At 43.5% G+C, this 13061-nt stretch overlaps 1 protein-coding gene across 1 annotated transcript in view; it reads right to left on the bottom strand.

Moving 5' to 3' along the window:
- BFSP1 (beaded filament structural protein 1, filensin) overlaps nucleotides 1–13061 on the bottom strand; it is a 29763-nt gene that overhangs the window by 13181 nt on the left and 3521 nt on the right. Inside the window, 2 exon segments of the mRNA XM_012728092.1 lie at nucleotides 2320–2406; nucleotides 4802–4897. Of these exon segments, the coding sequence (XP_012583546.1) occupies nucleotides 2320–2406; nucleotides 4802–4897 (183 nt within the window).

Below are 13061 nucleotides of genomic sequence, written 5' to 3'. Positions count from 1 at the left end.
AAATCAAAACCAAGCACACACCCAGGGCTGCCGTGTTCCCGACCACACACTCATGTCAGTGGGTGCCTTGATCTCAGACACTGCAAGTGGCTGCAGCAATACGCAGACACGTAACTAGAGCCAGACAAATGTCCATAATGGGAAGCATGTGGGCAGTGGCCCCATCACACAGAAGGCAGGACTTCCAGTGTCTCCGGACACACCTCCTTTGCAGCAGTGAGTGGTAAAGCAGCTTGGCCCCTCCCGGACGCCCCCTGGTGAGAGGACATTGACTTTCTGCCGTACTGACCTATTTCCCAGCTGACCTTCATTCCGAGGAAACTACACCAGTGTCTCCTCACTTGTGCAAAGGTGACATACATGAGTTCTAAGGATAACAAGAGCCAGTGAGACAAACCTGAGAGTCATAGCTAACTCATGTTGAATTTTTAAGCTAAGGCTAAAAAACAAAGGTGCTGATATCTGAATCTGTGCTTCCCCTTCTCTAACATTCACAAATCCTGGAGGGGGGGGAGGGGGTAAGGGGGGGTAAGGGGCAGAATTGCTGAAATGCAAATTCTGACTCAAGGGGCTTTGGGGTGATCGGGAGACTGTTTAACAAGCTCCCAACAAAGCTGGGCTCATTAACAAATGCTGATATCCAAATAAGTCCTGGCAGCCTCTGTGTTCTTCTAATTCAGAAGAATATTGTTACAGGAAGACCAATGATATGAGTCTAAAAGTGGACTTTGATACTAAACACCTCTCAATTAGAGGGGGAGATGAGTTTACAAAATGAAAGTAAGGTACCAGCAAGAAATCTCTTACGAAAAAATGTAAGGCTTTAGGAAAAGCTACTTTAGGCCTTTGTAAAATTCAGTTACACAAATTAAAGACAGCAGGAGCCTGGCATAGTAGTTAGCAGACAATTTGGACAGGAATATCCCCATGAATACAAGGGCAATTTTCCTGCCTCTTCTGGGTTGTTGGCAGGTGAGTGTTAGTGTGTACATATGGAAGAACAAAAATAATCCCCAAAAATTAAAATTTGAAACACCTTTCCTATCTCTTAGATAACCCTTGCAGGGTTCAAAAGTGTCTTAGAATGCAATTGTGGAGATTTCTTTTGTATATTTATAAAAACTAAGACAAAAAAATCCAGCCGGCTGCTACCCTGGCCCACTGGTTCTGCAGCTAGTCCAGATGCTGCCCTGAGACATTGGGAACAACTGAGGCACCAACTTTGCCATCTCCCCAGAGGCCAATTGAGTTGGGGGATAAAGCCCTGGCAGACCTCTGAGCAACTGCTGGGGCCATCAGGGTTGAAGACCACTTCATATGTTTGCAATAAAAGCCTAGAATCTTATCAGTTGAACAGCCTGCTGCCATGTCTGGAAAAGGGACACAACAGTGTTTTTATTTTAATCCATATCCTTTATTTTATTTTCACATGCATCATGCTATATGCATCACAAAAGCTCATAAAACACATTGGAAAAAAGCTGTGTCGATATTCTAGCGAACAGCTGAGAGTAAACCAAAAAGCAGTTGGGACATTATATTGGCATTTTACAACCAACCCCCCCCCCTTTAAAATAAAATCTACCTCAATATCTTTTCTCTATTCCCATCCCTCCCTATAGTTTTCAAGTCACAGACTTACATAATTAATAGCAAAGCCCACCCTTGAAAAGATAATCACTAATTGTCTGGGGCTCTCTATTCAGAATTCATAGAAAATGAACAATCCAACTTTTTTCAAAAGGCAAAAGATTTGAGCAGATACTTCAGTAAAGAAAATACATGGATGACAAGCACATCAAAAGATGCCCAGCATCATTACTCACAGAGGATGTGAGTTAAAGCCACAGGGAGACACGTGACATACCTACTAGAAGAACAAAAAACAAAGCCAAAATAAACCCCCACACACCCAGAGCTGGCAGGCACACCACAACAGCAGGAACTCACGCACGAGGGGGACCCTCCACCCCAGCACGAGGGGGACCCTCCACCCCAGCACAGCGCCAGACCTGTGGGAACCTGGTGGTTTCCTGTGCAGTGCACAGAGAAAGGAGCCCACAATTCTCAAGGGGAAATAACTGAGGAAATGGCCAGTGTACAGTGTATGCCCTTAGCTGTCCCGGTTCCAGCATTCAGAATAAAAGCACGGAAGGAAAACTTCAGGCGTGAATGTAAGCTGGGCATGGGGAAGCCTTGGACCACCCAGGCTCCCTGCACCATCTGACTCCTTTCCTTGGGCCTCTGTTAACGAAGGAAGTGAAAGCCTAAGAAAATATCTCAGACAGACCTTTGCTGCAGCTTCACTCTAATTCTTACCTCCCTCACCCTGCTTGTAAATGCTGGAAGGGCGGTCTGGACAATCTGATGCAGGATGTCGACATAGGTCTGAATTTCCATAAGATTCTGTTGGAGGAAGGAAAGTATTCTCATAAAAACCTGAGCTGCAGGCTTCCTTGGCAGTGCAAAGGGTTAAGTCTCAGCACTATGAAGCCACTGCAGCATGTTTGATCCTTGGCCAGGGAGCTACCCACATGGCGCAGCAGACCTCTCCTCTCTCGACCACTGCTCCTCTCAGAAGTGAATTTCAGTCAATCTGCCTGTTCTGCTCCCCACTCTGTCTCTGGTGAGTACTGTCACCCCCTGCACCTCTGGCCTACACCCCAGTTCGTATATGCATAAATAAATAGTGAGTTTTCCTTCCAGCAGCAGGTGACCCCTGAATGATCTCACGTGTTCTGCTTCCACACACCACTGCAGTGATATATGCAGGGGGCCGTGATGTGTCTTTAATCTTAATGGGCAGATTAGTCCATTTCGCTATTTCACCACAAGTAGGTGAATGCTTTGCTGCTGTGTTCGCAAAGCCCTGGGCGACAGAGGTATGAGAGGCAAGGCAAACAGTGTGAAAAGGCCCCTGAGAGTATAGAGGACACTTTCTGACACTAGCATGGGCAGCGCTTCAAAGGACAGGCCGACCAGTCAGCCTAAACCGTGTACTGGCAACGCACAGCCTCTCGCAAACGATGGAAGCTTCATGGATCTCAGGTTCTCCTGAAAAACTGGGGCACAGTCAGGAAAGGATGGCCAGATCCCCTTTATGAGCAGAGCTGCGCTCATCTATGTGAAGGCTAATAAATGGCCTGGCTGCCCCCGTCGGTAGTATGCCTCGGCCAGCCCCAGTCCTTTCCCATCCCTGACTCAGGACACGGAAGGACAACTCTCTAGCCAGTGATGACTTAAAAAGAGGCCATTTTCCCTCCCTGGTGGCGCAGCGGGTTAAAGCACTGCACTAAGAAGCTGAAACCACTTCCGCATGAGTTTGATCCCCGCCTGTCCTGGAGGTGACCACATAGCGCGGCAGACTTCTCCTGACCCGCCCACTGCTCCCCTCAGCAGTGTACTTCGTCGATCTGCCTGTTCTGCTCCCCACTCTGTCTCTTGTGAAGCCTCTCACCGCCCCTGAGCCTCTGGCCTGTACCCCAGTTTTGTATGCACAAATAAATAAATCTTTAAAAAAAAAAAAAGAGGCCATTTTGTAGTCTGATGAAACCAGGCCTGGGAAATTATGAGCTCGCAATCCATTACTACTGTTACTCTAAATGGTCTCCGAGAAAGCTCTGAGCTGCTTAGAATCTGTCTCTAGCTAGGGATCTTAGGATTCCTGCAAAATACAAGAGAGACAAGAAGCAGAGCCTGATGGAAAGTTAGGGGAACAGCAAAAGGAGAGGAGTCAGCCCATTAAGGCAGAAGATGCCTCCAGATCAACGAAAAATAAATTTCTGTTGTGTGTAAGTCCCCCAGGCTATGATATGATGCTTTGTTACAGCAACACAAAAGGACAGGCACAGACCCCGAGAGAAGGATCTGAGTGGAAATAATTTACTTGGGCCAAGATGCTGAGAAACATGGGTAGTGGAATGAGGAGGAGAGACAAGGAGGAGAAGGTGGTCAAGAGAGGTGTGTTGTCTGGTAGTCACCACTGTGGGCACCTGAGCCCAGGCCTAGCAGGCATCTAGGCGAGCTGGTGCAGGAGAGAGGGTGAGGCGCTGAGGCGCGTGTCTACCAGCTTATATCAGTTTTTGGCTAAGTCTGCCCCCAGGAGCATTCATTCCCCAATTGTCCTTTTAAGTAGGGACAGCAGCCTGCAGCAGCCTGGAGAAAATGCTGAGGCAAAATTGCAGATACTGATAAATGGAGCAAGGAGAAGACACTGGCAAGAACAGCCCAGGGCATGGCCATGCCCGCAGGTCCTCTCTACTCAGTTTCGCACACAGCTGTGCAGAAAGGAGTCTGGTATTTGTATTTTGAAGAAAAGAAGCTCAGAGAGGGTAAGGCATTTGCCATGATTACACAGCTCCAGGGTGTGATTTCTCCAGTACACCAAGGCCCCCCAGAGTCAGGCTTAATGAGAAGCTGGGTGGGGTAGGAGACAGAGCAGAGCAGAGCACTACATCAAAGGATCACCAGAAGCAGAGTTTTTAAAAACAAAGCAAAACTGCCTTTTTTGCATGTCTACGTTTTCTGAACTGAAACAGTTGACAGATTGTAGCTTAGTTAGGACAGATCTATATAAAATAGCTTTGTGAACTGTAATGTGGTATATAGATATCGGTACCCAACGCACTCACTACACCCTCCTCTCCATGCACCTGCTTCACTGTGCACTGCCCAGCACCCCACATGCCACCCACACAGTTCCATGAACACAAAAGGTCTCTAAAGGGATCGTTTTCATATACAAGTGCCCTGGACTAAACTGGGTTTTCTGGGGGAAGATTGTCCAAAAGGTTGTGGTTACCTTTTTGTACCTATCCTTTGTTGCACTGATACCATCCTGCAGAAACTGGGCTTCCAGCTGATGACGAAGATTCCCAAGTAAGGCTTCATCTTCTTCCTGCAATGAGACATGCCACACACCCGTCTCAGAAGGGCCTCGCAACAGAGACTTCTGGGAGTAAGCCAGACACCTGGGTCTTGTTACAGCACAGCCCTTATTCAGCAGGTCTCAGCGGGCATCTGAGATTCTGCATTTCTAGCGAGGCACTGGATTAGGCTGAACCATAGTTCTCAGTGAGTGTAGGGGGACTTGATTTTGCCCTCATGGGGACATTTTTAATTATTACTATTTGGATGGTGGGGTGCTACTTCCTATCAGCATGCTGCTAAATATCCTATGATAACACAGGACTGTCTCCAACAATAAAGATTTCTCTAACCTCACATGTTTGAATGTGAGAAAACTTGAGAAACTTTGATACAGAAAAATCGGGGGTGGGAGGTGAAAAGCTAGGAGGTAGAAGGGGTGAAATTAGAGTTTATTTATATTTACATACCAAAATCTTAATTTTTTTAAGATTTCTTTTATTTATGCATACAGAACTGGGGTACGGACCCAAGATGCAGGGGTGGTGAGAAGATTCACCAGAGACAGAGTGGGGAGCAGAACAGGCTGACTGATGAAGTACACTGCTGAGGGGAGCAGCAGGCAGGTCAGGAGAAGTCTGCTGTGCCATGTGGGTCACCTCCCTGGCTGGGACAGAACTCAAGCTGAAGCACGGGCAGCCAGCCTCACAGTGTTGTGCTTTAACTCATTGCACCACTACAGAGGGCCCAAAAATAATCTTAAAATTTGATCTATGTTTGTTCTATATTTCCACAGTGAATTAAGTTTCTAAGACTAAAACATAGTTTGCCCTTAATACAGAAACTTTCATTTTAATATTTTTCTCCTAAGTACTGCTGACACTTTAAAATCATGCATCTTCTATACAAAATGCATTTTTTAGAATAATTGCTATGACAGAAACTTGTGTTCCTTTACAGCTGGAAATGGCATTTATGACAAAGCCTGATGGGTCTTGCCAAATTTTCTAATAGACTATTGACATTTATTTCATTGACCTTGCTTGGATAAACCATATAGGTATAAAGAACTGTCTGAATAAGGTAGGTTGTGATGTCTGGAATTGACTTAACTACTTCAGGGGTCATTGCCCTATTTCAGTGAGTGTTACTGGGGTTCCTAGGAATTGCCCACCCACCTATCCACTTCTGCCATGCATACCCACCAATAGCTGAAAGCTTGCTATGTGAATTTTTACTGACTTATTAATGATGCATTAAAACATGTGAGCAATGTCAGCAATAGGAATCAAATTCACCAGGGTATATGGAGATACAGGATTGATGCTGTCAATAAGGCGCTCAGAACTCCAACCACTGGGTCACCTGTCTTGAACAAACTTTTCATGCAAAGTATTGTTTTAGCACCTAGACCATCAGAAAGCAGGGACGTTAGGGGCTGGTGGGGGGCCTAGAGAAGAGACTATATGAACTTTTGGAGGACCTGTAACAGAATAAATGAAAACATCTGTGTGAATTTGGTCTGAAACGAACAAGATTTTTTAGGGGAGTGGCTAACCTCACCCAACTCAAGCATCTGGATATTTTTATCTACCTAAAAGAACTTGAGGGTTCATTTGAAGGAACTTAAGGCTTGTGCAAGATCAAACTGGTCAGTTTGCAACTGTTAGGAATGTGTCTTAATGCATTCTTTTTGCATAGGTTTATGCAAGTAAAAATTAAATGTTATCCTGATTTAGCAATATAGCATTGTCCCAGCTTCCATGATTTTTAATTTCTAGTATTCGGAGTAAATGAAAATTTTTTAAAGATTTATTTATTTGTGCATACAGAGCTGGGGTAGAGTCAGAGGTGCAGGGGCAGTGAGAGGCTTCACTAGAGACAGAGTGGGGAGATTGTCAAAAGTACACTGCTGAGGGGAGCAGCAGGTGGTTCAAGAGAGGTCTGCAGCACCATGTGGGTCACCTCCAGGGCAGGGATCGAACTCATGCTGAAGTGGCTTTAGTTTCTTAGTGCTGTGCTTTAATCAGCTGCATCACCCTAAATAAACATTTTTAAATGGGTGATATTAATTTTAGTAATATATACAAAAAATTATCATTTCACCCTGTAATAAATATTTGAAAAGTAATTGATGAGCTAGTTTAGACTCTTTTTCAGGCTTGTTCTCTGAAACCTAATGTATACATTACACTTAAAACACAATGCAATTTGAACCATTGTTTGATCTGTCCATTGTTATATGTGGCTACTGGTTCCCCAGCTGGACAGCAAAGCACATTAGGAACAATGTCAGGTTCTCATTCTTCTTCAGTATCTCTTCCAGGGGAAACCACCACCACCACCCAGTCTCCCATCCTGTAATTTCCAGTTACCCAATTCTTTCTTCTTAAGACTCTGAAACACCTCCCAGGGTGCCAGAAAGGCCAACACTGGGTGACCAAGTTGGGATCTTTCAATCAGATAGTGGGAATAACCCTGAACCTAGACTTAGTTTCCCACCGTTTGTTTGTCCCTGGTTTCACTTGCTGCTTTTTTTTTTTAATAATATAATAGTTTATTTTCACATCATTTTGTGCCTTTTTCCATTTCAGTTGTAATCCCCATGGGCTTCCCATCACCAAATCACCCTTGTGCCATCACCATAATCCAGTGGAACTTCCCTCCCCTCACCATTTTTGATCTCATTCCCCACTCCATCTCCATTAAATGTCTTCGGTATATGGCTGTTCATTATTATTATTATTGTTATTTTCTCCCCTGGTCCTTTGTACTCCTGCTATGAGTGAAACCATCTGGTATTTTTCCTTTTCTTTCTGGCTTATTTCACTAAGCAGGATCCCTTCCAGCTCTATCCATGGTGCTGCAAAAGGCATGTGTTTATCTTTGTGATTGCTGAGTAATATTCCATTTTGTGTATGTATCACATCTTTTTAATCCAGCCCTCTACTTTTGGGCATATGGGTTGATTCCATGTCTTTCCTACTGTAAATAAAGCATACTTGCTGCTTTTTCCAAAGCCCCACTCACTCCTCAGCCCCAGAGCTGGGTATCTGCTGTGGCATTACTGCTTGCTAGGAAAAGCAAGAGGTGTGGGAAAATCATCCCCTTTAAGAAATCCATACACTCTTTGAAGTTTTTTTCTGTTGGCTTGTTTGTTTTAATCAGAAGAAAAAGAAAAATACCAGATGGTTTCACTCACAGCAGGAGCGTAAGGGATTGGGGGGGGGCAATTGTAATGAAGTAAAACTGAAAAACAATGAACAACTATAAACTAGAAACATTTCATGGGGGTAGAGAGGAGAATAGGACCAAAACTGAGATGAGAAGAGTGCACAGGACTATAGTGATGCACACAGGTGAATTGGTGGTTGGCAGTCCATGGGGATTACAACTGAGATGAAAAAATGCACAGAATGAAGAACAATGTAAAGATTATATAAAATAATTTTTCTAAAAAACTAAAAGGAAATTAAATTATAAAACAGGACACGTTTCTAAGTACAGGACTCTGATTGTCTAAACTAAATTAATGTGAAATCTAAGTATGTGTGTTTAGCTTCTGGTTTCCTTTTTTTTAAAAAAAAAAAATAATGAATAGTTTATTTAGAAGTGTAGTGAAGGGTCCTATATATACAGATGCCTGTATCAAGGGACCAGTATGCAGAACTCACCAGTATTGTTTCTTCCTTCAGAAGAGGTATATTTGTATACTGACCTTCCTTTTAATGCTCCTCTGTAAATAAAGTGTTAATTCCCCCAAGTAACGTGGGCAGGGCTCTTGAAGGGTCTGGTTTTCTCAATTACCCAGAATTATTACATAAGCCTAGCGCTGTCCCGTCATGAAAAAATGGTAGTGTAAGAAAGGCTGATTGCCTTCCCAGCAGGAGGAAGTGCCGAGGAACAAGAAACTAAAGGCACTGGACACTGGGTCCCAGATGCTAAGTCTCGGACCTCTCTTGCTACTCAAGAGCTCAGACCCCATTCTACATGGCGCCAGCCATTCTTGCCCCCACCTCCATCTCAGGATCATTCCAAACAACCACTCTTGCTTGGATTGCTTCACCGAAGCATTTAAAACTGCTGATAGTGACAACAAGCTCCAGCCAATATTTATCTTTTTTTTATTGTAAATAAATCAAAGATTTATTTTTCATTTATACATGTTTGCCTTAGATGATGAAGTCATTAAATATTGGCCACAAACATTTTGTCCTTTCATAGAGAAATTAACATAGTAATTAGGCACTAAGCACTTGCTAAATTAAAAAAAAAATCCTCAACTAAATTATGGGATCAAGATTTTCGATCTTGATGAAGATTGGTTATTTAAAAGCACCCTTCCCTCTATCTCAGTGTTAATAATTTTTTGTTGTCTGTCTCTGAAATTTTAGAAAGATCACTTTTCCCCTTGTTTCAATATTTATCTTTAAAATAGGGATTAGCCAGATGTTTCTGCAAGTACATTCTCTTGCTTGGAAGGCAATCATGGGATAAACTGCTTCGAAAGTGAGTAGGTGTGGCTGGAATGTGCTGTTGCTCCTGTGCTGGGGAGAATTCATTTGGATGCGCTTTCTTTTGTTTTCACTCAGAACTCAGAAATGTGTAGATGCTCCTGTTTTTATTATGCTATAGATGATGTCAGCTGCACTTTCAAAAGCTCCCCCAGCACCACCAGCAAAAGCATCTAGATTTTTCAGAACTGAGACTCTAGATCAATAGTCCAAGTTTACAAAACACTACAGCCCTGGTATTGAATGTTATAGATCTCGGACAGAGCTACTCAGAGTATGGTCCCTAGATCACACCACTTGGGAAATTATTAAATATGCAAATATCTGGAAGAACGTAGGTCTATTGGTCAGAATTTCTGGGAAATTATTAAATATGCAAATATCTGGAAGAACGTAGGTCTATTGGTCAGAATTTCTGGGTTTAAACCCCTGAAATGAACATACTCTGGCTCTTATTCATCTATTGAAGTTTTAGAATTTCTTGTCTAGACCATTTTTAAGAAAGGAACTGGAAAAATAACTAGAATACAATGTACCCTGAAAAATCAGCCTCATCAACTCTACTCACATAGATGCTAGAAATTCCATTAAAAACCCAACTGCTAATGACTAAGTAAACTCCATTAAAATTTCTAGTAAGCTAAGGTTTAATTGAAAAGCACTTTTTCTTCAACCCTGGAAAAATAAGCCTTAGCTTAATGGTCTCATAAAAAGACAGAAGCTTTGTTCTGAAGTTTAATTACCTAAGTAATATTAATAGATGGCAGTTTGTGAAAGCATTAGCTATCAGTCCCTGTCACTCTGTCATATTTTCCAAGATCCAAAGGCAAAGGAAATGGGCATTGAGACTGAGCTGACAGCCCAACCCTTATTGATATGATGTATGTAGACACTCAAAGATTTGTCAACCAGTATCATGGGCCAGACATGAATTCTACTCTTCCATTTCTGCTCCCTTCCTAATGCATAGAGAATGCCAGCCTTCACTTAACCAAACCCCTAAGGGGACGTCTTAGTTTGAGTTTCCCAGAGGTACACTTCCAGGCAAGAACTGGACTTGCGTTGCTCACCTTGCTAGTGAGGGAGGGCAGTGATACAGGAAAGGGGAGAAGCCAAAGAGAGTGCATAATGAGCATCACTGTGGACACCTGGGGCTGGGGTCTCTGAGTGTAGCTACCAAGGTTGAGCCTGGGGGAGCTCAACCACCTGCCCCAGACCCCCAGTGGCTGAGGGTTGTTCCTGGAGGAGCTGATGCCCACACTTCAGACAGTGCCTCCTGCAGGTCACTCACGTTCCCAAGTCTGACAGATGCAGGAAGCTACCAATGTACTCAGTGTATCTACCCGACCTTGAGGTGACACCCGGAGAGGTGGAGTGAACACCGAAATCAAGTGCACATACTCAGAAATGCTGTGCGTCTGTCTCCTGGGAGACAGAGATTCCCTGAATCTCCTTACAAGTAGAGAATCAACTGTGGACACAAAAGACCTCACAATACCTGCCTATACCTACCACAAGCTGTGAGGCCCTAAAGTCATTTCATCTCACCAAGGGCGATTTCCCCGCCGTGACCAACACACAAGTTTGAACTGAGTCTTTGGGGCATAAGTCAATAACCACAAATCTATTCCAAGGCTCCCACAAGTTTAGGCCTTAGTTTAAGGTCTTGCCCAGCTTCGCATTTGTGTGCTGTGTGTTGTGTTCATTGTTTCTGCTGTATCTAGAGTATTACATGTACTGTTATTCACCCCATATTTTTTTCAAATGAGTCATTTTTTAAAATAATATAATAGCTTTTTTTACATCATTTTGTGCCTTTTTCCATCTCAGCTACAATCCCTGTGGGCTTCCCATCACCAAATCACCCATATGCCATCATCATAATCCAGTGTACTTCCCCCCCTCCCGTTTTTTATCCCATTGCCCACTCCGTCCCCGGAAAATGTCTCTGGTATATAGTTATTCATTATTATTATTATTTTCTCCCCGGTCTTTTATACTCCTGCTATGAGTGAAACCATTTGGTATTTTTCCTTTTCTTTCTGACTTATTTCACTAAGCATGATTCCTTCCAGCTCCATCCATGTTGCTGCAAAAGGCATGTGTTTATCTTTTTTGATTGCTGAGTAATATTCCATTGTGTATATGTACCACATCTTTTTAATCCATTCATCTACTTTAGGGCATCAAATGAGTCATTTTTATTTTCAGGCATGTGAAAAAGGAATTTTTTGTCACCTGCTATTAATAAAAGATAATCATAAAAATTAATTCACAACTGCTAAGAATTTGGCCCTCCACGAATGATCTTTAGATCATTCTCATCCCCCTAGGTTTACAGCCCCACACTCTGGAGAAAACTAAGCTGACATCTGTCACACTGAATGCTCTGTAATGTAACCGGCTTCGATTGGAAAAAGTTACATATTTGTCCCAGAGGAGGTGATCTGTGGACATGATGGCGGGCCCATCTGGCAGCCTGGGGTCCCCACCAAAATCAAGTTTGGGGACTGACTATGAGGTTGAGTAGAACAGTTGGATAACATCAGATGCTAAGGCCCAAATCCCAGTTCAGATTTACAGCAGGCTAGGCATCACTGCCTCACAAACCAATCACTGAGCCTGCGTGCTTAGCGCCATCTTTCTGCTTATATATACATGTTTGAGTTGGCCTAAGACAGCCCCCATTCCTGCTGACATGCACAATCATTGACACTACCCCTTTTGCAGATGTATCCTGGCTTGGACAATATATCACATGCACACACAGAGAAAGGCACAGAAGCATCATGCAGTAGGGAACAGACGTAGCAAAATTCTCCTTCCATAGATTACAGTTCTGACTTTCCTACCAGCTAGCAGACTAAATCCAGAAACAAGAGGTTGGACAAAGTCAGGGAATTCAAATATCCTGAACTAACCCTGAATCTTCAAAGTGCTGCATGGAGTTCTACATGGAAAAGAATCCTAAGGTCACATCTGGGTACAACAAGGAAAGATGCTGTATTTTAGCAGTAATTCAGATGAGGCTGTGGGAATTGAAGAAAGGGATGGGTTGGGGAGGGAAAAGGGGAGAGAAGAGGGGAAGACAGTCATGTGTCCTCCATAAACAGCCCTTCAATCAAACTTGGGTCTTTTCAACTCTGATATTTGAGCTTTAAAATGGTCAGCAAAGGAAAATGCTCACAGCTACTTCTCACCCTTGATATTGTCCGACCTCTACGGATTATTCAGTTATCTGGTAGTCAAGCTTTCCTGCTAATGTAGAAAAACCAGTTGGCATAATGATGGAAGATCCATAGAAGGAAGCTGTCCCCAGCAAAACAAAAAGAAACAACTCCACACAACCTTCACAGAAGTATCTCCAGCAAGAAGCTCAGATCCTTCGCAGAACAGGCCGACTGATGAAGTACACTACGTTGGGCGCAGCGAGCGGGTCAGGAGAGGTCTGCCCTGCCATGTGGTCACCTCCGGGTTAGGCAGGGATCAAACTCACGCTGAAGTGGCTGTAGCTTCTCAGTGCTGTGCTTTAACCAGCTGCGCCACCAGGGAGGGCCCTACAGTTAGATAATTTTGTTTTAAGATTTATTTATTTATTCATACAGAACTGGGGTACAGGCCAGAGATGCGGAGAGGGAGAGGATTCACCAGGGACAGAGTGGGGAGCAGAAGAGGCAGATC

This window comes from Condylura cristata, unplaced genomic scaffold, assembly GCF_000260355.1.
Source record: "Condylura cristata isolate star-nosed mole 26May11 unplaced genomic scaffold, ConCri1.0 scaffold00022, whole genome shotgun sequence".
NCBI classification, from domain to species: Eukaryota; Metazoa; Chordata; class Mammalia; order Eulipotyphla; family Talpidae; genus Condylura; species Condylura cristata.
Note: the sequence above shows the minus strand (reverse complement) of the source record. Positions and strands in the feature narration are given on the sequence as shown.